Genomic DNA, 26,888 nt, shown 5'->3' on the forward strand with positions numbered 1-26,888 from the left:
GTGGTTTGCTGGCGATCTTTGGTATTCTCTGCCCCGTAGAGACATCACCTTGATCTTGGCCTCCGTCTCCACATAGCCTTCTCCTGGTGTGCGTGCCTGTGTCCGAATTTCCCCTTTTCATAAGGACACAGTCATATTGGATTAGGGGCCACCCTAATGATCTCATTTAAACTTAGTCATCCTATTTCCAAATAAGGTCACATTCACAATACTGGGGGTCAGGACTTCAGCATCTTTTGTGGGGGAGACAATTCAACCCACAGCAGACACCTTTTCCTTAGGTTGTCTGAAATCTGCTTCCCCATGGCTTCTGCTCCCTGGGACCGCCCAGAGATGCCACACATGCCTCATGTACCCCCACACAGCCCACAGGGTGGAGAGTCCACAGTGTCATCCTGCTGACTAGCTGAGTCCCTGATGATCTGCTCCATGCCCACCCCACATGGCTCCTTCCTCGGACCTGCTCTGGCATGTCACAGCCCCTCAGAGGGGACTGAAGCACAGGGACCTAAAGTGACACACCCAGGTCACACAGCCAGCAGGTGACTTCAACCTGGGCTGTGGCCCCATGCCTGCACTCCTGGCTACTCTGCTACTCTGCCTGCTGGACACTGGTCACCTCATGGGGCACGTGTGGACAGCTGGAGGCCACCCCACCAAGCCACCTGACCCGGCCACCTCACCTGTCTGGGGCTGCAGATGGCAACCCGGCCCCTGGGTGACTGTGCAGGTAGGAGGGGACAGGTAAGGGAGCACAGGCGAGCTAAGCACTACTGACCCTATGCTGCCCCTCCCCCCAGCCCAGACTGCGCGTCCCGCACGCTGGGGGCAAGGTGCTTCTTCAACGGAACTCTGCTTGGCCCCCAGTCCCATCACTCAGAATCCCGAGACGGTGCCTGCAGCTTCTGGGTCATGTTGCTGGCTGGTTTCTAGTCCCCACCCAACATCCTTCCATTCCCTCAGCAGCATTTCTGAAGGTGGCCTGGGGCTCCCCAGGGCATCGCCTGGAGAAGTCCGAGCAGGTAGCTGGGAGACCCTCCCATCATCACCCTGCCCTGACTCACGCAGCTGCCGCTCACCCCCACCCCTGGCCTGCTTGGTAGGAAGGGGTCCCTCCCCCGTACAGGACCCCTGGGAGGATCCCACACCAGGCCACAGAGCACTGGGTGCTGACCACCTTCCGTATGGCAAGGCCCCAGCACCCACCCCCAAGGACCCCTCATCTCCAAAGGGAACAGAGGGACTCCCACCCACCCGCAGGGCAGTACAGCTCGGGACAGGTCCCATTTCTATGTCAGGTGACAGAGAGCAACTTGTTCCAGTAGCAGCAGGCCGTTCCCTGCAGTGTAGGAAAATCAGGCCAAGGAAGGCGGGCTCCAGAGACGCTTCTGTTCCCAGCCTCCTCCTGTCACCAACTAGGTGCCTCAAGAAACTCAAAGGTGGGTTTGGAAGCAATTAACTGTTTTTCCAAGTTGTTTCTTTTCCTTTTGTGTGTTAACAAGATGTAACCACCAGCCATCCTGAAACTGACCAAGCCTCACCACAAGAGCTACGCCCATGACCTTTGCCTTATTGTTAATGCAAAGATCTCTCCTCGGGGAGCTTAGGCCTCATTATGTGGAAGCACGTTCTCCAGCTGAGCCTGCGCAAGCCAATACCCGCCTCTCCCTTTTGAATATTCATTCCCCAACCAAATAAAAGTTCCTGCTTCCCTCTGTTCGGGGATGCCATGACTTTGGAAATGATTCCTCATGGCCTCCTATGTGCTGCAAATACACTTTGTGAGACAACTTCCACTGGTGTCAAGTCTTATTTAACTCACCAGGAGGCGAGCCCACTTGGTTTGGTATCACTCCCACACCGGGGGTTAAGCCAGCAAGAGGAGCTATCCCACGGCCTCCACTGGTGAGGCTCTGGCGAGGCAGGGGCACTGCCTGGAACTGGAGGGGAGGCCCAGCCAGGAACGGGCCGCCTCTGGAGGTGTGGCATGGGTGCCGGCGCCAGCTCACCCCAGCCCCGGAGAGTCACTGTGCATCTCTTTCCAAATCCACATTCAGTGATGTCATGTTGGTAGCTTGAAATTGGCCATGGTGGGAGCATTTACACAGAAATCGGCAAACTCTACAGATCAGGGCTGTATATTCCTAGAGAGCCCGTGGTTAAACATTTACCAGGACACTGCTGTGTGTGTGTCTGTGAGTGTGTGCACGCACACACAGGTGGGCACATGCATGCAGATGATAGAGAAATCGAGAGTGCGGTTCCGAAGCAAGCTTGTGTTCAGCATTAGCCAAAGTTGCTGGGTTTGAAAACACAAACCTAGATTCCTTACAAAATTTCCAGACAGAAGATAATTCTCTGGGCTTGGCAGTTGACCAAAAGTGTATGGCTCTAAATTCCAACAGTTTCATAAGGAGGCTTACACGTGCTAATTAACACCTCTTCCTGCACCAACGTAAATGAATCTGGACAAATACTACGAAATACATTTAGACCAGCTTTTTGGGAGGATCAAGCAAAATTATCCAAAACTTGGACATAAGGCATGCCTTGAATGTCGTTCTAGAGGAGTGATTCTCAAGCTTGAGTGAGCATCAGTCCCCTGGGGGGCTGGTTGAAACTCAGATTGCTGGGCCAACCCCAGCTATGTTGATTTGTTCAAGGACAGGCCACACGACCCTAGCCATGCAGTGAGAGCTCCCCAGGAATTTCCCTGGCACCATCAGGAAAGAAGCATCCAGCACTCAAGGTCCATGTGAGCCTGCAGCACCTGGGGGCCTTCTCTTATTCTTTAAAACTTCATTCCTTATTTAAAGCCCCAATTCCCTCTGTATGCCCACCCACCAGCCTCAGCTGACCTGCAGCCCACAGGGGTGTTTCCTGCACGGCCAGTGGCTGCGGACCAGCTCTGCCCGGGCCACCCAACAAACTTCACCACCCAGAGGGCTGCAACCATACTGTCTCCAAAGGAGTCTGAATCCCAGCCTTGGGGAGGGGAGTTCTCCTCCCAAATTGTTCCTTCCTTAGGTACTCTCATGAAGCCCTAGGGTGTTCTTTAGACACCACTTTATACCTTCATAGTTATTGCCCTGTCGTACTTATGACTGTTTATACCACGCTTTTCCTTTTCAAACTACTGTGTGGTTTCTGTTTCCTGGTTGAACCCTGATCTGATACACCTTATATCCTGAAACCTTGCTAAATCCACTTATTATCGATAGTAGCTGTTTTGTAGATCACTATGGCTTTCTACATAAACAATTATGTCATCTGCAAATGGAGACAGTTTTACTTCTCTATTTCCAATCTTTGTGCCTATTATTTTTCTTGCCTTATTGCAATGGCCAGCACCTTCAATGTAATTTGAATGGAAATGGTGAGACTAAGCATTGTTGTCTTGTGTCTGATTTTAGGGAGGAAGTTTCAATAATTTGACCATTTAGTATGTTATTTAGTAGATAGAGGAAGTTCTCTTCTATTTTAGTTTGCTTAGATTTTTAAAAAATCATGAATTTTTATTAAATTTTGTCAAATGCTTATACTACATCTATTTAAAAACCATGTGGGTTTTCTTCTTTATTCTGTAAATACAGTGAGTTATATTTCTAAACATTAAGCCAACCTTGAATTCCTGGGATAAACTCTACTTGGTCACTGTGTAGTATCCTTTTTATGTGCCTTTATTTGACTTGCTAATACTTGCTAAGTATTTTTTTATTTAGGTTTAATGAGGGATATTGATCTATAGATATTTTTCTTTGCAATGTCTTTGTCAGATTATGGTATTAAGCAAGTTGGAAAGTGTTCTCCACTTTTTGAAAGGGCATCTTTATGGTTTTTAGAATTCACCAGTGAAGCTGTCTGGGTGAGGAGTTTTATTTAGGGGAAGTTTTTTTTTTATTTATTTAAAAATTTTAATGTACCTAATATACAGGGCTATTCAGATATTATATTTCACATTGTGTCAGTTTCAATTAATTTGAATTATTCAAGGAATTTGTCATCTCATCTACAATGAATTTTTGGCATAAAATTGTTTATAGTACTTTAAATTATTTTATTATCTTAGGACTCTAAAATGATCATTGCTTTTTCATTCTTTTATTTTAATATGTTTAGCAAGGGGTTCATGAATTTTGTTTATCTTTTCAAAGAACTAACTTTTGGCTTTGTTAATTCTGTATTGTTGTCTGTTTTTTGTTATTGTTTATTTCTGTTCTTTATTATTTCCTTCCTTCTACTGATTTGGGTTTACTTTGATCTATATCTATATCTATATCTATCATCTATATCATCTATATATATCAGATTGGTCCAGTAGAGTGAGGAGCTCAACGCTGGACAATCAGCTGTGGCCAGATGGTGGAGTCACATATCTCTATAGTTTCTTAAGGTAGAACATCAGTCATTGATTTTAGACTGTTCTTTTCTATTTTTATTTATTTCTAATATAAGTATTTAGATTTCCCTGCAGGAACCGTTTTAACTCTGTGTCGCAAATGTTGATATTTTGCATTAGTGTTCAGTTCAAATTATTTTCTCCCTTCCATTATGATTTCTTCTTTGACACATGGATTATTTAGTAGGGTGGCTCCTTTTTCTTTCTTTTTTTAAAAACATGTTCCTATATTTAGGTTTTTCCTAGATATGATTTTTATTTCTAATTTGATTCCACTGTAGTTTTCACATGATTTTAATTCTTTTAAATTTAATGGGACTTGTTTTATGTCCCAGAATTTAGTCTATATTGGTGGTTGTGTCATGTGCACTTGAAAAGATTGTGTATTCTTCTGCTGTTGGGTGTAGCGCTCTATAAGTATCCGTTAGGTCAAGTGGTTGGTAGTGTTATTCAGATTATCTATGACTTTACCAACTTTTTGTCTGGTTGATCTTTCAGTTGCTGATATGGGGTGCTAAAGCTTCCAGCTATGATCATGGGAATGTCCGTTTGTCCCTTAAATCTGTCGCAGTTTTTTTTCTTTGTGTATTTAAAGTTCTATTATGGGATGCATTCACATTTATGACAGTTACGTCTTCTAAATAAACTGACCATTTTATCATTATAAAAAGGCCATCTATGTCTGGTAATACTCCTTGTCTTAAAGTCTATTTTATTTATTATTAATGTAGACACCCTGGACTTTTGATGCTCACTGTATGAGCAAAATGGTATACCACAAAAATGGTGTACACTTTTGCATCCATTTACCTTCAAGCTATCTTTACATTTAAAGTGCATGTCGTTATGTCTTGCTTTTCTATCCATTTTGACACTATCTGCCTCTTAACTGTAGGTTTTAGTAATTAACATTAGAGATAATAATTGACATGGTTGGATTTAGATTTACCACTTTATTATTTTTTTCCTATTTGTTCCCTCTGTTTTTTTGTTCTCCTGTTTATCCTTTCTTGCCTTATTTTGGATTTTTTTGAATATTTTTCAGAATTCACTTTTACTTTATCTATTTTTTAAACTATATCTGTTTGCATTATTTTTTAGTAGTTGTCCTAGGGACCATAACACACATCCTTACTGTTTTGGTTTACTTAGGATAACTGTTGCACCGCTTCATGTAACAGGTAGAAACTTGGAAACCAGATAAGTCCCCTTATGTTGTACTTAATGCTATTGTCATATGCATTACATCTACATATATTATAAACCCCATAAGACAATATTATAATTTTTGCTTTAAATAGCCCTGCTTATTTCTTTAAGAAGAGGAAAAAGTACTCCTTTATAACCCAGATATTTACCATTTCCAATGTTCTCCATTACTTCCTAAATATCTAGGTTTCAACCTGTTGTCATGTCCCATCACCTTGAAGAAATTTCTTTGGCATTTTTTCATAGTGCAGGTTTGCTGGTGAAAAAAATTCCTTAGTTTTCTTTTATCTAAAAAAAAAGTTTTTATTTAACATTCATTCTTTTTTTTTTTTTTTTTTTTTGGTGAGGAAGATTGTCCCTGAGCTAACATCTGTGCCCATCTTCCTCTATTTTGTACGTGGGACGCTGCCACAGCACGACTTGATGAGTGCTGTGTAGGTCCATGCTGGGATCTGAACCGGCGAACCCTGGGCCGCCAAAGCAGACCACGCAAATGTAACCACTACACCACCGGGCCAGCCCAACATTCATTCCTGACGAGTATTTCTGGTTGATACAGAATTCTGTTTTGACACTTTCCCCTCCTTGGGCACTTTATTGTGTTGGAACAAGATACTGTTCCACTGTCTTTTTGGCCTTCATAGTTTCTGAGGATAAATCAGTGGATTTCAATGGTTGGTCTTCTGTATGCAATGTTTCACTTTTCTCTGGATGCTTTCAAGATTTTCTCTTTCCTTTGGTTTTCAGAAGTTTCAGTATAGTGTGCCTAGGTGTAGTTTTCTCTGTATTTTATCCAACTCAGGGTTTGCTGAGACTGTTGAATCTGAAAATTTATGTCTTTTACCAAATTGGGGATATTTTGGCCGTTAATTTTCAAATATTTTTTGTGCCCTGTTCTCTCTCTCCTTTGCTGCTGAAGCTCTAGTTACGTGTAGTAAGATATTTTAATATTGCCCCACAGGTCCCTGAGGCTCTGCTCATACTTTTTCAATCCTTGTACTGTGTGTTCTTCAGATTGCGTGATTTCTATTAGTCTAGCTTCAAGGTCCCTGACTCCTGTCATCTCCAGTCTCTTATTAAACACAACCAGTTTTTTTCTTTTTTGTAATTTAAGATATTGTATTTTGCTTTTGTAGAATTCCTCTTTGTTTTTTTATGATTTCTGTTTTTATTTTTTACTTAGGTTTTCTATCACCATTTATCATAAGCATATTTTTCTTTACATATTTGAGGACGCCTATAATAGCTACTTTAACATCCTTGACTGCTATTTCCAACATTTGCATCATTTTAAGGTTGGTCTCTATTGATTGTTTCAGAGTGGGTTACATTTTCCTGGTTCTTCATAGGATGAATAATTTTTAATTGCATCCTGAGCATTGTGAATATTATGTTGTAGAGATCTTGGGTTCTGTTATATTCCTCTGAAGAGTGTTCGTTTTTTTTTTCTTTAGCAGGCATTTCACGTGGATGGACTCAAGTTGCAAACTCTGTCCAGGGGTAGCTCAAACTTCAGTTTGCTTCTTTTATCCATAGCTGGTGTCTGTCCTACACGTGTGGCTCAGCGATCAGGTAGAATTTGGGGCAGAGTTTATGCACAGAATTTAGGCTCTCCCCTCTGGCTTTCTCCTGTCTGGAATTCCCTGGAATTCCCACTTTCTAGTGACTGTGGTTGTCCCAAACTCTGTCCTCTGTTCTTTAAGCCAAAAAGACTGTGACTTTCTATTGGAGATACAGCCACTCTAACAGAAGTGTCCACTTTGGCCTGGCTCAGGTTAAAAGCCACATAGTGGAAGCTCATCCTGTGCTGTGCGCTCGCTTTCCGAGTGTGGCCTTCCCTCCAGAATCTGTCCTCGTTCATTCTCCAGGGCCTTCAAGTCATTGCTGAAGTTTGTGTTTATTTTTGCTCTTTTGCTTTTTGTCCAGAGCTCATAGATGTTGTCCATGGAAAGAACCAGTCCTGTGGGAGTTATTCAGCCATACCAGAAGAACACTGAAATATATCTTTTACAGATATAAAACATTACAGAAGTAGTTCAAGAGCTTTTTGTTCCTCTCCTTTATGAGGAATTTGGCATGTCTCCTTTCTATTCACTTAAAATTTTTTCTACATATATTGTTCAAAAAGTATAATACTGCTCAATTCATGAACAGTGCATATAGGATTGGGGAGTTTTAAAAAACTTTGAAAAACTTCCAAAAACTTTTTTAAAGTAATGAAACAATATCATTCTGCAACTTTTTTCCCTCTTGATGTAATATTTTGAGATCTGTCCATGTTGAAACATACAGATCCAGTTTATTCATTTTAACCGCAGGACACTATTCAATCATATGGATGTAACTCCAATTTATCTGCCATTTCTTCTACTCATGGCCATGCAGGCTGCATCTAATCATTTGCTCTGACACCACCACCACAGTAATGCTCTCCTATCTACCTTTTTGTTTATTCTCCTGGACATACAATTGCTGGGTCAGCTTTAAGTTTACCAGCTGGCTAAATTGCTCTCCAAAGTGATGGTACCAATTGACATCTCTAATGGCATCATACGAAAGCGTCCATTCCTCAAAAGTGGTTTTCTACGGGTGGTAAAATTTCAAGCGATTTTCACTTTCTTTTTTTCCCTTTGAAAATAAACCCACAGTTCCCTTAATCACCCAGTGTATGCATTATTTTAAGTTCCCAATTGTAAACACGTGCCATATTTAACAAAGTACCCAGAAACTTTGTGGAAACCACCATATAATTTCTAAGGAGAGTGTGTCAGGCGGGGGTAGAAAAGGCAGAAAACTCAAGAGAGAAACCATTAAGAAAAACATAGCAATTCCCACAAAAATGCTTTCACAAAATACTTTTAAAAATGGACAGTTATATTTTAAGTGATATTTTCAGTCATTGAATTTTTTTTCCACGAGCAGTTATTGTTCCTATAACAAAACAGTAATGCCTTTTGTTATCAAACCATCAGCAGAACTTGCTCTTCCTCTCCCACCCCTCCATCTCAGGGAAGGCACCACCCTCAGTTGCCCACATACCTTAAGCCAGAAAACTGGGAGGTGCCCACGACTCTCTCCTCTGCCTCCTGTCTGCCTCCCGCATCTGCCTGTGTCCTGCACATACTGCTGTAGCTCTAAAAACACTTGTGTACCCTGCTCATCTCTGCAATTGTGCCTGGCTGTGCCTAGCACACAGCACGTGGAATTGCAGAGTGGACACTGCCTTTCCCATTACACAAATGAGAAAAGCTTGAAAAACTTAACCTGGTCACACAGCCACCGTGGAGGACAGAAACCCAAGCTGAGCCTTCTGACTCTGAACTCCCCCCACCGGGCGAAATGGCTCGCCTAGGGTCACAGAGCTGTGAATCTGAGCCAGGACCAGAAGTGGGGTGCCCAGCCCTTGCTCCCCCAGTGATAGCTCTCTTAGGGTAGACTGACCACTTGCTTTGCTTCAGACTTTTGTGTTCTGGACAGGACTCCGTAATTCACTGTGGACGTCAGCTGCAAGTTCTGGGCAGCCTGTCGAATCTCCGGAGTCACTTAAAATCTGTCATTCCTGCAAAAGTGAATGTCTGGACAGTTTATTCCGCATGTCCTGTCAATAGAGACGCCCTGGAGTGCTCATTTCTGCATCACGTTTCATTGTTTTAAGCTGAAATGTGCCGCGTGTGCTTCCAACACGTCATTACTGTAATCGCCTTCTTTTGCTGTGGAAATGAGCGAGAAATTGTGCTTTGATACAAGGGAAGAGTGACGAGGTCTCGCCGAGCTAAGCCGGGATTCCACCATCACCGATTGTGAAAGGGAGTCTGTTACCAAAGGCCCACAGGAGAATGGCTTGGGGCCACCTCTCAGAGCCAGAAAATTTGAAACATATATTTCACAAACGTGCTCGCACTGTAAACCTTTCTGCATAATGCATGAGATTTGATTTAATGTCGTTGTTAATTCTGGTGTTCACAGTGGTGTGCTCTCAAGGGAGCCATCATTTCTATTTCAGATTTTTTTTTTCTTGGCAACAGAACTCCGGGGCCGTTCTAGGGTTGTTCTGAATTGTATGAGTACGAGACACCGTCCCAGGCACCTGCCCGGGACGCCAGGCGGCTTTTTCAGAGGCCAGGGCCAGGGGACAGGTGGCAGGTTTGCCTCAGGCTCCAAACTGAGCCCCGCTCGGGCCTGGTCTGGGCTCCCTGTGCCTGCTGTGGTTGGTCAGAGCTGGAGGGTTGTGTTTTTAAAAAAAGAAGCGAGAAAGAAAAGAAAAAGGCTTTGTAGCAGAAAAGAAAAGAAGCAATAATCAGGACTCATTCTGGCCCAGATTAACTATGAGAGAGCTGGAAGGAACAGAAGAGACGGATACGGAGGGATCGTGATGGACGGGGGAGAAAAACAAGTCCTGGAGAGAGAGGGAGATGCAGAGAGACTGGGAAAGAGACCGTGAGGCAGGAGGAGCTGGGAGGAGACAGGCGAACAGTCCAGAAGAGTCCGCTCAGACCAGCAGGCCCTGATGGCCCCCTGCAATGCCCAGGGCTAGGGGCTGGAGCCCTGGGGCAGTGAGGGCACAGGCCGTGGCCGTCCAGCTCAGCAAGGCTGGCACGGGGTGAGCAGGGGCTGGAGCCTCTCGAAGGCCATCCCGGCAGAAGGCTGCCCGGGGTCCAGCAGTCTGTGAGCGAACCGATGCCCTCTGCTTCGGGCAATTGCAGCTGCCGAAGAGGTGTCGGTGGGCCCGACAGGGTCGAGGAGCGTGGATGGCCATCTGGGGGACCAAAACCTGCACTAAACTCAAAGATCTAGATGGTTCCAGTACAAGCAGGAACTGTCCCAATGTGGTGGCAGATAAATGACGTCCACGCTGGGTTGTTCAACTCTGTTCAGACAGGAATAGGCGCGTGGAGGTTAACCACGCTCAACGTGCAGTAGAGCCGATTCTAGCTCAGGCCTCGTGGTTTCTGAGCCGGTGTTCTCAGAGCTGGGGGGGAGCACCCAGCGTGAATCTCCCCATTGTTCAGATGGGAAGACCGAGGCCCGGATGGCTTCCACAGCTTCATGAAGGTGAAAGAGCACAGGGCTGCTCAGGTCTGAATCCCAGCTCTGCCGCTTACTAGCTGTGTGACTTTGACAAGTTCCTTTACTTCTCTGGGCCTCCAGGTGGGCATTTATGGGGTGTTTTTTTGGGGGGGGTGAGGAAGATTGTCACTGAGCTCACATCTGTGCCCATCTTCCTCTACTTTGTATGTGGGACGCCGTCACAGCACAGCTGGATGAGCGGTGTGTAGGTCCATGCCCAGGATCCGAACTCTCGAACCCTGGGCCGCCAAAGCGGAGCACGGAAACTTAACCACTATGCCGCCCGGCCAGCCCGCAGGTAGGCATGTGTAAACCAGGAATGAGAACATCAGAGAAGACCCATGAGCCCACCTGCTCCAGGGGAGAAACGTCATCAGGAAGGATGAATACTCTGGCCCCTCTCCCTACCCTGTCTCCCCGTCCCTTGGAAGATGAGGGAACATTCCGATTGGCGCGTCTGGGAGAGGGAGCTGAGCATGCTCAGCTGAGTCCGTCCTCCTCAGGAGCCAGCTGTCTGCAGGACATGCGAATTCCAGCCCCCACCTTGCTAGGGATCAGCGACTGGGTGGTGAGTGTCTCTAAGTCAGGGTGACCAGTTAGCAAATGTCCTTGGCCGCAGATCTGAGCAGGTCCACGGGCAGCTCCAAGTGGACATTTTGGCCTCCACCTGCGGGGTCCTGAGTTAGTCTCTCTCGATATTCTGAGCTCCAGTGGGGAAGAGGGGTGTTATTTAAGCCCCCTCAAGCCCCAACGGAGAATGCCTGCCCGGCGGGGCAGCCATGAGGCTGGAAATGGGGGCAGGTCGTTCTGCACCATCCTGGCACACTGCAGGGCCCAGTGGAGGGTGGCAGCTGTCTCCTCGCCTGCCTGTGGCCCTGCATCGCCCGTGTTCATCGTCCCCTGACCCCGCAGGAGGGACGCAGCTCGGCCCCCGACCACGTCCGCCCTGATGAGGCAGAGCCATCCTCCTCCAAGGCTTCAGCCAGCAGCGGGGACTCCCACCTCAGCACCCCTGACCCCGCTCCCGCTCCTCTGCTCCAGAAACTTTAATAGGATCGACATCCTTACCAACGGAACGGCCAGGACTCAGGGACGCTGTGTCACGACCTGGACGCAGGATGGAATCCACGTCAGAGGATGGCTCAACGAGAGATGCACAACACTCCTGCTCTCGCGTCTGACTGGTCCTTGGTGAATGGTGTCATCCGTTCCCTGACAGGTGCTGGGAGATGGCTCCACGGTCACACGTCACCTCCCTTAAAGACAGGGTGGAAGACTGCACCCCAGCAGGTCAGGGAGCAGAATTAACAACGAGCGGGTGAGAAGGAGGGAGGAGACGAACAATGGGCCCACACTCTCCAAGTTCCAGAGCAGGGCCCTGGCGAGCCCAAGGGTCCTCACAGGCACCCGGGGTCACTGCCCAGTTGGGGTCAACACCGCATCCCAGGCACGGAGATGCCGACAGGGTGCCCGCAGCAGACACACCCTTTGCTCCCTGGCAACCCTCCCCTCCTCCCCGCAGCAAGGCTTGGGGGGCTTGGCGCAGCATCCGACACATGGCGAACCCTCTGTGGACGGTGGCATGAGGCTCATTATTAGGGTGTTATTAGTGTGGTGTTACAGACTAAATGCTCATGTGCCCCCAAATCCATATGTTGAAGCTCTAAACCCCCGTGTGGCTGTACTTGGAGATGGGGCCTCTAAGGAGCTAATTAAGGTTAAATGAGGTCATAAGGGTGGGGCCCTGATCCCATAGGGTTTGTGGCCTTATAAGAGACACCAAAGAGCACCCTCCTCCGCCCCCTCCACCATGTGAGGACAGAACAAGAAGCTGGCTGTCTGCAGGCCAGGAAGAGTGGTCTCCCCAGAACCCACCAGTGCTGGCTCCCTGATCTCGGACTTCCAGCCTCCAGAATTGTGAGAAGTAAATGTCTGTTGTTTCAGCCCCCAGTCTGGTATGTTATGCGGCCCCAGCAAACCTACACACCGGGGTCACCACCCCTCCCACGCTGCCAGGTCTGGGTGGGGCTTCACTCAGCCCTGGGGGCACATGACTCACCCAAGCCAATCAGTGCTTGTCCTGGCCAGAGATTGGTCCAGGGTGGGCATGCAACCTAAGCTTGGCCAATCAGGGCGCATCTGGGGGCTTTTGGCTGGGAACGTGGAACCACGGCTTCTCACCTTCCTCACTGTATTTGGAGCTGGAAACACGGGGCCCACCTTGCAACACTGAGGGTCGGCCTGCCTGAGACCACAGGGCCACACACGTCCTGGAGCCCTGGGGCAGGCTGCTTGCTTTATGGCCCCAGTTCTCCACCCGCCCCACAGTCACAACCTTTGCCAAGTGACTTTGCAGAGCCCTCCCACTGGGACCCGGGCCTTGGCCATGGGCCTCACTCTGGCCTACAGCGTGCCAGCACACACGACTGTGTGCACCTGTGCTGGACCTCCACCTCTGTCGTGGGGACCTGGCCATTTGGCCTCCTAGAGGGAAATGGGACCCTGTGGAGAGCCCAGTCTCCCCAGCAGACCTTCAGCTGGCCCAGATATGTGAGCAAGCCCAGACAAGACCAGGACCGCCCAGCCGACCCACGGACCTGTGGGCAGTAACAAATAGCTGTTGTTTTAAGTTACTGGTCTGTCACACAGCGTTACAGCCGCAGATGCCGGGTACAAGGCCCGAGCCCATAAATGCCCGTTGTCAGGTAAGCCACGCTGGTTATGAACCTAACAGGTCCATTATCTTATCTCAGCCCACAGCTCAAGGGCCAAAGAACCAGAGCCTCGGAATTTTCACCAGAAAGGTCACGAGAAGTTCGTTTAATGGCAAGTTTACAAAACACAGAACGAGTGCACAGATGGATAGACTTCACATGGCACGTCCAGCACTAGAGGGGGCTCCTGGCCTCTGTCACGGGACGCGGAGGCACCGCGGGCGGGATGGGGCCTGCAGCGTGTCCGTCCCCGGTGCATCCTCTGGCGAAGGGGCCGCCCTGCTCGCCGGCCTCCGTGGAGCCGGTGCCGGGCACCCCACGCGCCTCCTGGGCGCTGAAGACCTTTCCGTAGTACTCGATCAGCAGCTCGGTGAACAGGTTCAGGGGCATGAGGGCACTGAAGGAGGACGCCCCCTGGGACGGCCAGGTCAAAGTCAGCCCGAAGACGCAGGCCAGGTTGGAGCTGTTCATTTTGTTGAAAATGCTCTCCCGGGACACCTGGAGGAGGACACACGAGACCAGGGGAGTGACCCGTGGGTTCTGTCAGCAGGAAGAGCACGGGGCTGGGAGCCACCGGCCAGGGCTGTGACCTTGTGCAGCCACCTCCCTGCTCCGGGTCTCAGTTTCCCCATCTGTAAAAGGAAGGGATCAGCCTTGACGACCAGAGGGACCTCCGGCTCTGACCTTCTGTGATCTCAACACCCCAGAGTCTCCTCTCCCACTCCAGGGGACTCGGGAGGTCCCCTCCAGGGGGTCTCCAGCACAGCAGGCATGAGCACGGCCTTTGGTGTCACCCAGCCACGGGCTTAGTGCTGTCCCCTCCTAGCCGGACGACCTCTCTGACCCCCGCACTCTGGCCAGTGAGTCAGGATAGTCAAGACCAGCCGGCACGCGGGGGTCGTCAGAGGACTGACCAGAGGGTGTAAAGAGCTTGCCTCCCCAAAGGGGCTCCCCGTCCGCCTCGGCCAACACTTACAGCACCCCAGGAAGAAGGATTCATCACCCCCATTTTACAGATGAGGAAACTGAGGCCCAGAAGGTGCAAGAGACTTGCCCAAGGTCGTGTGGCCAGTCAGTGGCCAGCTGGGTCATGTGGGCCCATCTGGGCGCAAGGCCTGGTCTCTTCTCCTCACCTCCTGGGTCCCAGGGACCTCCGAGAATCAGAAACAGGACCACGTCAAGAGAGCAGGGAACTGGAGAGGGGGTCACGGTTGGGTGACCCCGCCCCCCCAGTAGATCTGGTGAGGATGACCGGACACGCCCAAGCCCTGTCTCAGTGAGACAGCAGGCCCTTCCTGGTTACCCCACGGCTGACCCCCAAGCCCCCACGGTGTGCACTGGCCAGGCGAGCCCGCTGAGGCCCCGAGCGCTGCGGGGCCAACACCAGGCAGCGGCCAGCCCCACCGGACGTGGTAAGGTCAGCACCGCAGAGGCCGAGACACAAGCCTGTCTCCAGCTAATGAAAAGAGGTAGGAATGAGAGGAGCGTTAGCAGGGTGACTTGTAGTTTTGGCCTCTGAGAAATTAAATCGGGTGACAGAGAGGGAGCGTGACAGAGTTGGCCCGCAGAGGTGAGGCGATTCCGAAACAGTTACACGAGGGAGGACCGGGGGTCTGGGGGCGGGGCGGCCACTTGGATTTGCTGACCCAGTTGCCCCGTTGACCTCCCGGCTGCTGCTCCCTCCCCAGGAGGGGCGCTAAGCCCGGAGCCAGAGCCGTGAGAGGTGTTTCTCTCACTGCCCGTCTTGTCGCCCTGCAGGAGGGACGAACGGCGGCCCCACAATAGATAAGTCCACCAGGAACCTGTGGACGTGACCTCACTTGGAAAAAGGGTCTTTGCAGATGTAATGCAGTTCAGGATCTCAAGATGAGATCTGCTGGATTGGGGTGGGCCCTAAATCCCATGACAAGTGTGCCTATGAGAGAGAGGAGAGGGATGTGGGACACAGACGCACAAGTGGGAGGCCCTGTGGAGACGGAGGCACGAGTGACACAGCTCTAAGCCCAGGAGCCCCTGGAGCCACCAGGAGCCGGAAGAGGCAGGAAGCGTCCTCCCCTAGAGCCTCAGAGGGAGCACAGCCCTGTGACACCTGGACTCTGGACTTCCGGCCTCCGGGACTGTGAGAGAATGAATTTCTACTCTTTTTAAAATTTATTTAGTCTGTGTGTGTGTGTGTGTGTGTGTGAGAGAGGAAGATCAGCCCTCAGCTCACATCCCTTGCCAATCCTCCTCTTTTTGCTGAGGAAGACTGGCCCTGGGCTAACATCCGTGCCCATCTTCCTCCACTTTATATGGGACGCCGCCACAGCATGGCCTGACAAGCGGTGCGTCGGTGCGCGCCCGGGACCCGAACCCGGGCCGCCAGCAGCGGAGCACACGCACTTAACCGCTAAGCCACGGGGCTGGCCCTCTACTGTTTTAAGTGACCAGTTTGTGGTAGTCTGTTACGGCAGTCTGTTACGACAGTCATGGGCCTGGTGATGTGTTCCCTTCACAGGAATGGCCTGCTCAGTCCACAGACAGGCAGTGAGCGCCTACTGTGTGTCAGGCTCAAGACCCTGGCCCGGGACACAGCCAGTGCAGCAGATGCCGTGGGAGCAGAGGATCCCGATAGAGAAGGTCGTGGGCACTAACGGAGGGCAGCCCCTCGGTGCGGGAGCGGCGGGGGCGGGCACGGTTGACCCTGCCTGGCAGTGGGGAGGGTTTCTCAGCAGAGCTGTTGCCCAGCCAGGCCTTGGGCACAGGACCGGGGAGTGGCGTTCCAAGGCAGAGGGAGGGTGTGACCCAGACTCTGGTCTGTGCGGACATGGACGTGGAGGGCGAGGCCTCGGGGCCAGGCACGGAGACCGGCCTCCCCTCAGCGGCCCTGCTCTGCCCACTCACCTCGTGCAGGAAGCCCATGAGATAGCTGAGGACGGCGTAGTTGTGTTCCGGAAGGCTTTGCAGGATCTGGCGGCAGTGGGTCACCCGCAGGCTGCTCTCCACACCTGCAACGGCCCAGTCCTTCCTGAGCCGGCTCCCTCCTGGGTCCCTCCTGAGAGGAGGGCACGAGCGCAGGGAAGACGACAGCCCCACGGTCGAGCCTGGAGCCCCACTCACTCCCTGGTCATGTGGCTGCTCTCACAAACCCCTCTCTTCTCTGAGCTCTGGTCCCTTCTGCACAACGAGCACCCACCGTAACTACTACCTCCCAGAAGGCCCGTAAAGCCAGATCTCTTTATAAATGGGACTGGTCTAGGCCAGGGGTCGGCAACCCGCAGCCCAAGGGCCAAAGGGCGTATTTTTGCCAACAAAGCTTTATTGGCCCAGAGCCATCCCCATTCACTTACACAGTCTACGGTCGCTTTTGCATCACGATGACAGAGTTGAGTCTGGCCCACGCTTAGCCGGCCCTGCTCTGGACTCGCGTGACCTGTTTAGGATTCCCAGCAGCGCAGGTCCCCACATCCACCAGGGCCTGGATTTGCTGTCCCAGACTCTGAGACGCCCACCCCCAGGTCCCTCTTAACTACATCCTCCACTGAGCTCCATACACTTCAAGTCAAACTCACCAGTCAACGAGCATTCACCAAGCTCCCACCACAGAAGCGCATGCACACACTCACACACACTCACACCCCAGTGCCCCAACACGCTGACCCCCCGCCCCACCGCCCAGCCTCGAGCGGGGTTACCACGAACACTGTGCTCTTTACCAACACGGCCACTGACGAGAGACACAAAATCCCCTCCTGTGAACGTTCTCGTTGGCTTTTTAATAGAAGCCATTCTTCCACGAACTCAAGCTGTTGGTGGGCAATTTGAATGGACAAGGAGTTCCTGTGAAATTAGTATTTCCACGGAACCAATGAGCTTGGAGTCCACCGTCTTGCTGCCCAGAATCTTAGCTCTCCAGCCTCAACCTCATCTTGCTAAGAACTATGGTCCCAGAGTGCATCCTGGTGTGAGGTCCCCTCCGGCTCTCACTACGGTCCCTTCAAGAAAGAATACTCCCTGGCGAGCTGGAGGGCCAGCTCGCTGCTTGTCACAAATGTACAGAGCACTTACTGTGTGCCAGGAACCATGCCAAGCATTTTATGCATATTTAATCCTTAAAGCCGCCTCAATTTTATATAGACGAGGGAAGTGAGCTCAGAGAGGTTAAGTGACTTGCCCAAGGTCACACAGCTAATGCAAGGTAAAGCCCAGGCTTGGATCCAGATCTGTTCAGCTCTGACCAGTGCTCTTAGCCTCCTCGCTAGACACTGGACGGTCATCCCAGCAGCAGTTTCCTTTTTCCCTGGATACCACAGGCCACCCAGAAAGCCCATTTCCTCCAGAGCGTTCCCTGCAAGAGCCTTTGCATCACTTCAAGAAGAAACACACCCCACCTGAATACGGTTGCCAGACAAAATAGATGACACAGGTTAAATCTGAATTTCAGACAAACAGAAAATACTTTTTAGTATAGATATGTCCCGTGCAATATTTGGAACATACTCGTACTGAAAAAGTATTCATTATTTATCTGAAACTCAAATTTAACTGGGTGTCTTGTGTTTTTTATTGCCAAATCTGGCAACCCTATGCCTGAGTCACAATTCAACCAGCATCCTTAGCCTCTGGTGACATCTCGGTTTTCAACAATGGGAACTTGAGAACTAGCCGAGTCTTAAAATTAGCAGGGAGCAAAACAAAATTGGAAATAGCCCTAAATGGTTATCTGTAAAACAATAAAGTCAGTGGAACGCTACGCAGCTATTAAAAAGAATGAGTAGATGTGCATATGAGGAGGAAAGAATAAGACAGTGTAGTGTTAAAAGAAGCCCAAGGCTCAGAAAGCATGTGTGAGGGGCAGTCCTGGGAAGAGAAGCAAACCCCACACAGACTGCTGCCAGGGTGGGTGCAGGCGTGGGCCCGAAGGAGTGGACAGGGGCCTCCCATTTCATTACTGAGCCTCTTGTACTGTGCAATTGTGTTTTTACTATGTGCTTGTGTTGTTTCCATCATAATAGCATTTAAAAAAATTCTCAGTGTCTGCCCCACTGCAGCCCCACTTGCTGATGCAAAAAGGCCACGGACTAAGCTTTACCCCTAAGTGACTTGTGCTTCTTATGGACAGACAGTGGTGGCCTGGCTGAGGCCAGCAGGGGTCAAGGACCTCAGCAGGGGTCCAGATGGGGGCAGCCCCCTCTCCTGGCCGGCAGTGCCCGATGGAAACAGGAGGAGGCCGGGTGCCCCCGCCCCCCTGGCCACCTCTGGAGCAGGACGTACTGGTGATCCCGAGAATCTGCTCGTAGGCCTCGGAGGTCAGCAGCGGCTGGGGCAGCTCCCGCAGGAAGGTCTTCAGGATCGCAGCCGGGATGTGGATGTCCCCGTAGTCGTCAAAGTTCACGGGCTTCCCTGGACCAGAACATCGGGCGTCTGAGCTCTACCTCTGGGCTCAGGATTCCTGCTTCACAACGGGCTCTGACGCAAAACGGCTGTAAGGCTCCTGAGAGGAAGAGCCTAGGCTGGGGCCGCATGTCTGGGGCGGGACTCTGTCCTCTCCTGGAGACGGGGGTGCTGTCACCGCCCTCCTCCGCCTCTCCAGGGCACCCAGCGGAGGCTGGGGCGTGCCACTGATGTCTCTGCCGTGTGGCTCTGTCCTGCCTAGGAATGAGCGCCCGGAGGTCAGGGCCCGGCACACAGGGCTGAGAAGGGCCGGCCGTCTCGCTTGATGAGTGAATGCACGACCGCGGGAATGACGAGGCTGCACGGGAGTGGAGGGGACACCTCCACGTGAGCGAGCTAACTGCTACGTTAACGTCGTCGGCCGGCTCGGCTCTGCCGCCCGCCATGTCTCCTAACCTGCAGGTTTACACGCGGGCAGCCGAGGAGCCGCCTAATGGAGACGCCGCGAAACCACTCCCTACGCTTCAAACCACCTGTCCGCCTGGTTAGAGTGGAGAAACCCTACAGCAAAATGGCCTCGTGCGGCCACCTGCCCCCGGGAGCTGGGGGCTGGGCACAGGACTCACCTGGGCAGCTGCCCCTGGCCCTGGGCTATTTTGGGGGTTGGGGGGTATCCACGCTGCCTCGGGTATCAGGGGTCTGAGGCCCCGGAGGGCTGTGCGGCTGGCTGGCTGGGAGGCGCAGGGTGGGGGTCTGGGAGGCCGACTCACCTTGATTGTAGAGCCGCTGGATCTCCCGGACCGTCTGGACACTGGCCGACCTCCGGAACAGACCCTCAGTGCGGAGTCCTGTGGGGAGAAAGCCTCCGGGCATCTCACAGGTCCTAGCACATCAGGTTTCCCTAACGTTCCGTGACTCCCCCGCCCACATATCGCCCTCCTGTGGCTGGCAGGGAATGCCCTCCAGCCTAGCTTGTTTTCTTCCACTGTCCAGTACCTCCACCTGTATTTATTCCTCTCAAGTCAAACTTGCCACATTCCCAACCCCAGCTGATTGCCCACCTCTGTGCCCCAGGAGAGGAGATGGGAAGAGACCCTCACTAAAGTCAGACAGAGCCAGGGCCGTCCAACTCCGCCTCGTCCAGCTGTGTGACCTCGGAGAAGGCACTTAGCCTCTCTGAGCTCAGCTGCCTCGTCTGCAGAGCCCCTGCCTCCGAGGGCTGAATGGGATGATGCCCGGCGCGTGCCCGGCACCCAGGAGGCCTCCGAACATGCTGCTTCCCTTTCTTCCCACGAGCCTCTAGAGCTGACCTGTCCAATACGATAGCTGCTAGCTGCACCTGGCGATTTAAATTTAATTAATTAAAATTTAAAAATCTAGTCACCCAACTCAGAGCCACATAGTAAGTGCTCTATTGGGCTATTGCCACGGGCGGCGGGTGGCGACCATTGTGGACAGTGCAGATACAGAATATGTCCAAGTTCTCTGGGACAGCACCGGCCCCAGACCCCATGTTCTCCCCCCGCCCCTCCCCAATCTCTCCTCCATTCTGGAGCTGAGTGAGCTATGCAACATGTTTATCCAAATCTGATCGGCTCCTGTGTGGAGCCCTTCCCTGTCTCATCAGCCACAGGACAGCTTCCCGTGGACACTCACCACAGACCCGTGTGGTCTGGCTACTGGCCATCCACTCTCCTGCCCCACTGCCCCTCTGACCCCTCCCTCCAGCCTCCTGCTGGCTCCATGCTCCTTCCTACCTCCAGCCTCTGCATGTGCCGGTCCCTCTGCCTGGGGGCCTGGTCCCTCTCTTTTGGCTGAGTGACTGTAGGAGGCAGAATTCTGAGATGGCCCTCAGATTCCTGGACCCTGGGGTACACACACCTTCTCCCAGGTATTCAATCAAACGCTAATCTAGGTGTGCAGTGAAGGGACTTTGCAGCTGGAATTCAGGTCCAAGGCAGTGGACCTTAAGATACAGAGATTATCTTGGGTGGGCCTGACTCAGTCAGGCAAGCTTTTAAAGGAAATAGGTTCTTCCTGGCAACAGAGGTTCAAAGCATGGGGGCAAGGATTCGACATGTAGGAAGTTCTCCAGGGAAGGGCCCCATGGCAAGGAAGCAGGCAGCCTCTAGGAACAGAAAGGGGCCCCTGGCTGACAGCCAGCAAGCAACAGGCATCTCAGAACTACAACTGCAAAGAACTGAATTTGGTTGACAATCTGAATGAGTGTGGAAGTGGACTCTTCCCTAGATTCTCCAGAAGGGAACGCAGCCTGGCCAACACCTTGAATTTAGCCCCAGGAGACCCTGAGCAGAGAACCCAGCCCCCCTGTGCCTGGACTTCTGACCTACAGAAGCTGCGGAAATAAGACATTCATGCTAAGTTTGCAGTGATTTTTTTTGTTACACAGCATAGGAAACTAATACCGTGCCCTCCCGCCCAGCTGTCAGATCTCAGGTTTCCCTGATCTCTATGGCCAGCTCGTCCCTGTCTGTGCGATTCTGTGGTTGTCACAGTTACAGCTTAACGGGGGAAACGTAACAGAGAGAATCTTCCAGTCCTGACTGCGAGCCCCCTGCGGGTGTGTCGCGGTCACAGTGGCAACCCCGGTGCCTAGACCAGGGCTGGACACAGGTGGGTGTCCAAGGACTGAATGTTTAATTCTCGTGTTCATTCAACAAACACATACCGAGTTCCTACTCTGGGCTGTTTTGTGTTTTGTTTTATTTTTTAATAAATAAAGGAATTGATACATTAGAAAAAGAGAGACCCCCGCCACAGTTTCTGGCTTTCGGTCTGTATGCGCTGTCTTTCCTCTGTTCCCGAAACACGCAACAGAATGGGAAGTACTACAAACGACAAAGTAGAGAGAAATGACAACCACGGATCCTCCAGTGGGAGGGGCGCTGTCTCATAGAAACTTTTATAATGAGAACATGCAGTTCCTGGGCACACGGGGAGCAGACCACCAGGGACCCAGCAGGGGTGGCTCCCACTCCCTGTCCAACACACCCACCCCCTGCTCTGTACTGCAGAGCCTACCCCCCCGCCCCGCCCCAGCACGACTTTCCTCCCACAAGGGTAAGAGCGGCCTCAACGCGCCTTCTCCCTGGATCTGAGTTCTGGCCCCAGGCTCACCCCCTCAAGTCACTGAGTGCACCCTCCCCCCAGGCAATGGCATCTGCGGACTGAACTTATCTATCAGGTCAGAGGCCCTTTTATGGGGGTCTTCCCATGGACCAGAGCTGTCTGAAGGCTTTACACACACGCATCACCTCTTTTAGGCCCCACAACGACCCCGTGAATCAGGGACTGTTATTAACCCACTGGAGAGATGAGAAAACAGAGGCCCAGAGAAAGTAAGTAAGTGGCCCAAGTCCACACAGCTAGTACAGTGGAGCCAGGATTCAAACCCAGACAGTCGGGTCCAGAGCCCACAGCTGGAGACACTGTGCCTGAGCCCCGTCCCGTCCTGGTCACCCTCCCTGCACGGGTTCCAGCTCCTCCAGTTCCCCGGCCTGTGGGCGCTCGGGACCCCAGACGGCCTCACACTCGCAGCGGTCACATCCCCCGGCTGAGCCAGCCCTCACTCACCTTTCTCTCTCAGGTGTGTCACTGTGGACCTCAGCACAGGGGGGATCAGTTCACCTTGATTTTTGTCTTTGAGGCTAAGGGGAGAGAAAGGAAAGCCAGTTTTCACCTGCGTGTGATGGGCCATCATGGCGAGCACAGGGCTCTGGTCCTCTCTGCACCCCTGTGAATACACAGGACTGAGGAGCTGGACAGGGGGAGAGCGATGCAGTCTCGGCCCTCAGGAAGCAGGTGGTCCAGTGGCCAAAAGAGAGAGAGGAATAATAAAAATGATAGTACATCCTAAGGGCTCCCCCAGAGGGACGCACATGATACAGGGGAGACCTGGAGGTTGGGGAGGGCTTCACACGGGGCAATGTCTGAGCTGGGTTTTTTTTTTTTTTTTTTTTTAAAGATTTTATTTATTTATTTTTCCCCCAAAGCCCCAGTACATAGTTGTCTGTCATAGCTGCACATCCTTCTAGTTGCTGTATGTGGGACGCGGCCTCAGCATGGCTGGAGGAGTGGTGCCTCGGTGCGCACCCGGGATCCGAACCCGGGCCGCCGGCAGCGGAGCGCACGCACTTAACCACTAAGCCACGGGGCCGGCCCCTGAGCTGGGTTTAGAGGGATGAGTAGGAGCCTGCAGAGGACAAAAGAAAGAAGGGCATTCCAGACAGAGGGACACACACAGGGGAGGGCCCAGAGGGTGAGAAGGTTTGACCAGGAGAGCAGAACTCAGAGACCTGGACTGGATGCCGATCAATCAGAAAACATGCTTGATGGAAACCCAGTATGTTGCCTCGGACAGGCTGTTAACAATAAGTCTCCTACTGTGCTAATTTAATACAATGCTAATTCACATAAGGGAACTTTAAAACATATGTACAAACATAAAAGAATGACCCTCCCAGACACACACACATACACACTGTGCACACACCCCCACCCCAGCTGGCAGAGTCGGGATCTGAAGCCAGAGCCGCCCACAGTGGTCACTCCACTGCCCCCACAGGGCTCCCACTTAACACGTTTGCTTTTCCCTTTCCTCCTCTGCTGAATCCTCTTGGCCCCGGGGCAGCATGTTGAGACGCTGTGTGGATTGAGGGAAAAGAGCTCTGAGGTCAGACACTCCTGGCTGGGATCTGGCTCTGCCACGTCCTAGCTGAGAAGAGTATGGGTTTTGCTGTTCTTAGGCAGCATGTTCTTTAAATGTCAGTTAGGTTCATTTGGTCGATTGCGTTGTTCAGGTTTTCTAGACTGTTGATTTTCTGTCTATTTGTTCTACCAATTATACAGAGAAGGGTACTGAAGTCTCCTATTAGAATTGCTTGTCTGTTTCTCAGTTTTACCAGGTTTTGCTGCACGTATTTTAAAGCTCTGTTACTAGTCCATAAATTTTTAGGACTATTATGTTTTCTTTATCTTTATGAAATGTCCCTCTTTGTCACTGGGCTTATTCCTTGTTCTGTAGTCAACTTTGTCTGACGTTAATAAAGCCACTCCAGCTGTCTTCTGCCTGGTGGCTACAGAGTACCTCTTTTTACTTTTACCATAACAGTCTTGTAAATTTTTATATTTTAAACATCAGTAAGATCTTCCTTTTTTAATCCAATCTGAGAATCTCTTTTATTGGAATATGTTTATGCCACTTACATTTAATGTAATTATTAGAGGGGAGCAGAATTTGCTACCCCAAAACGTGTCTCTTTGGCTTGATTATTTTCAAGAGCATAAAACTCAGGAAGAAACTTTGACCTTCCCCCCAACTGCCTAAAAGAATTTAAGACAGAAGGCGTGTCCAGGAAGGAGCTGTCACCGTGTGTAACTACAGTATGATATGAACGAGGTGTGGTAGACAGGGAGGAACCCAGCTAGGCCCCTTTGATCAAAGTCCTCTCCATGTCCCATTGTCTTTGCAAACATTTGTTTACCAAATATTTGCTTTTCCATCTCCATGTGAACTGCCTTCCTCCCATTTGAAGTCCCAGACCAGGACCTCCAACACCCTCCTTTGTCTTTAGCTGAAGACGGTATTTGAGGTGGTGGCTTCGGCCATTTTGGCAAGTTACTCAGTTTTCCTGGCTGTCTCCCGTGTATGCATGTTACTAAACTTTGTTTGATTTTCTCCTGTTACTCTGTCTTATGTCAATCTAATTCTTAGACCAGCCAGAAGAACATAGAGGGTAGAGGAATATTTCTTCCTCCCCTACATTATCAATATGGCTAGTTTTAAATCCACCAACTTGATATTTACTCTTTGTTCCTTTTTCTCTCTTTTCTTGACTTCGTTTTGCTGATTGAGGATTTTTTAATTTTTTAATTGAGCATTCCATTATGTCCCCCATTAATATACCAGTCGTATCTCTTTATTTGTGGTGGCCTTAATTTTACAATGCACATTTATTGTAGTACAGTCTACTTTCAAATTACACTATACTACTTTTCTTACAGTGTAAGAACCTTCCACTCCCCAACCCCATCCTTTGTGTTGTTAATGTCATACCTTGTACAATCCTCCAACATGTTATAAACCCCACACTACTTTGTTACTATGTGTTTAAACAATTTACTTTCAAAGCTATTCTTTTTTTTTTTTTTAAAGATTTTATTTATTCATTTTTTTCCCCCTAAAGCCCCAGTAGGTAGTTGTATGTCATAGGTTCACATCCTTCTAGTTGCTGTACGTGGGACTCGGCCTCGGGTTGGACGGGGAAGTGGTGCCTTGGGGCGTGCCCGGGATCTGAACCCGGGCCGCCAGCATCAGAGCGTGCGCACTTAACCGCTAAGCCACAGAGCCGGCCCTAAAGCTATTCTTAAAGTGAGAAAATAAATTTATTTTCTCACATATTTACCACTTCCAGCAACCTTCACTCTTTGTGAGGATTCCAAATTTCCATTTGGCATTATTTTTCTTCTGTCTGGCAAACTTCCCTTAACATTTCTTATAGCATAGGTGTGCTGGAAATAAATTCTCTCAGCTTTTGTTTATCTGAAAAAGTTTTTACTTACATTCATTTTTGAAAGATTTTTGCTGCGTATATAACTTTAGGTTGGCAATTTTTGCCCTTAAAAAGATGAGAACTTCGAAAATTTAAAAGAGATATTGCTCCATTGCCATCTAGCTTGTACCTTTACAACGAGAAATCTGCTGTCACTCTTCTCCTGGCTCCTCTGTATGTAAAGTGTCTTTTTTCCCTCTATTTCTAAGATTTTCTCTTTGTCACGGGTTTTAAGCAATTTGATTATGATGTGCCTTGGTGTTGTTTTCTTCACGTTCCTTATGTTGTGGTTCATGGAGCTCCTTGGACCTGTGGGTTTACAGTGTTTATCAAATTTTTAAACACTTGGCCATTTTTTCTTCAATATTTGTCTTCTTTCTTGGACTCCAATTATACATATACTAGACTGTAATATTAACATGATGCCACAGGTTGGTTTTTCTTCTTTGTGTTTCATTTTGGATCATTTCTACGGCTATGTCTTCAAGTTCACTAACCTTTTATCTGCAATGCCTGATCTGTTAATCCCATCCAGTGTATTTCTCATATTACAAATTGTATCGTTCATCTCTAGAAGTTCCACTTGGATTCTTTTTAAAATATCTCTTCTTCATGTTCATGTTTTCTTCTACTTTCTTGAACATATGGACCATATTTGTAATAGTTGTTTTCACATTCTTGTCTGCTGATCCCTTGATCTTTGTCATTTCTGGATGTGATGGTTACTTTTACATGTCACCTTGACTGGGCCACAGGGGGCCCAGCTATTTGGTTAAACATTATTCTGGGAGTGTCTATGAGGGTATTTTGGGATGAAGTTAACATCTGAGTAAAGCAGACTGCTCTCCCTAATGTGGGTGGGCCTTGCCCAATCTGTTGAATGCATGAATAGAATAAAAGGCTGAGTAAGGGAGAATTCACTCTCTCTGCCTAACTGTCTTTGAGCAGGGACATCGATTTTCTCCTGCCTCTGGACTCTGATTCAGACTGGAATCTACACCATCGGCTCTCCTGGGTCTACAGTTGCCAACTGCAGATACTGGGACTCAGCCTCCATAACCACTTGAGCCAATTCCTTACAGTAAATATCCTATTGGTTCTATTTCTCTAGAGAACCTAGACTAATACACTGGGTTTGTTTCTATTGATTGTTTTTTATCCTGGTTATGGAACATTTTCCCTGCTTCTGCACATGCCTTATAATTCTTCTTTGGGAATTTTACATTGTTGGTTGCTGGACTTTTTTGTATTCCTTTGAATGGAAATGAACTTTGTTCTGTCTTGCTTTAAGTCATTTGGGAACAGGTAGATCTTTTCAAGGATTGCTTTTAATTTTGTTAGGGAGGGTCTCGAGCAGTCTTTAGCCCAGGGCTAATTTAGCTCCACTACTAAGATGACACCCTTCTGGGGACTCCACCCAATGACTTCAGTATTAAAGTCTTTCCACTTTAGCTGGGGGAACACTTACCATTCCCAGCCCTGGGTGAGCTCTGACAGTTTTCTGGTTTAACACTTTCCAGTGGTGCTTTTCATTTCCTCTTGTATATAAACAGT

The 26,888-nt window shown here is 49.9% G+C and overlaps 1 protein-coding gene across 1 annotated transcript in view; it reads right to left on the minus strand.

Annotated features, from left to right (window-relative positions):
• Positions 1-13,480: 13,480 nt before the first annotated feature.
• The window catches only part of ARHGAP8 (Rho GTPase activating protein 8), a 73,611-nt gene continuing 60,203 nt past the window's right edge, over positions 13,481-26,888 (minus strand). Inside the window, exons 9-13 of the mRNA XM_087448765.1 lie at positions 22,357-22,430; positions 19,533-19,610; positions 18,643-18,771; positions 16,273-16,376; positions 13,481-13,887 (exon numbers count right to left, since the gene is read on the minus strand). Coding sequence (XP_087304891.1) covers positions 13,564-13,887; positions 16,273-16,376; positions 18,643-18,771; positions 19,533-19,610; positions 22,357-22,430 — 709 coding nt within the window. The 3' untranslated portion in view covers positions 13,481-13,563. The remainder of the gene's footprint in view (positions 13,888-16,272; positions 16,377-18,642; positions 18,772-19,532; positions 19,611-22,356; positions 22,431-26,888) is intronic.

Source organism: Ceratotherium simum, chromosome 25 (genome assembly GCF_057802395.1).
Source record: "Ceratotherium simum simum isolate JZ-2026a chromosome 25, ASM5780239v1, whole genome shotgun sequence".
NCBI lineage: Eukaryota > Metazoa > Chordata > Mammalia > Perissodactyla > Rhinocerotidae > Ceratotherium > Ceratotherium simum.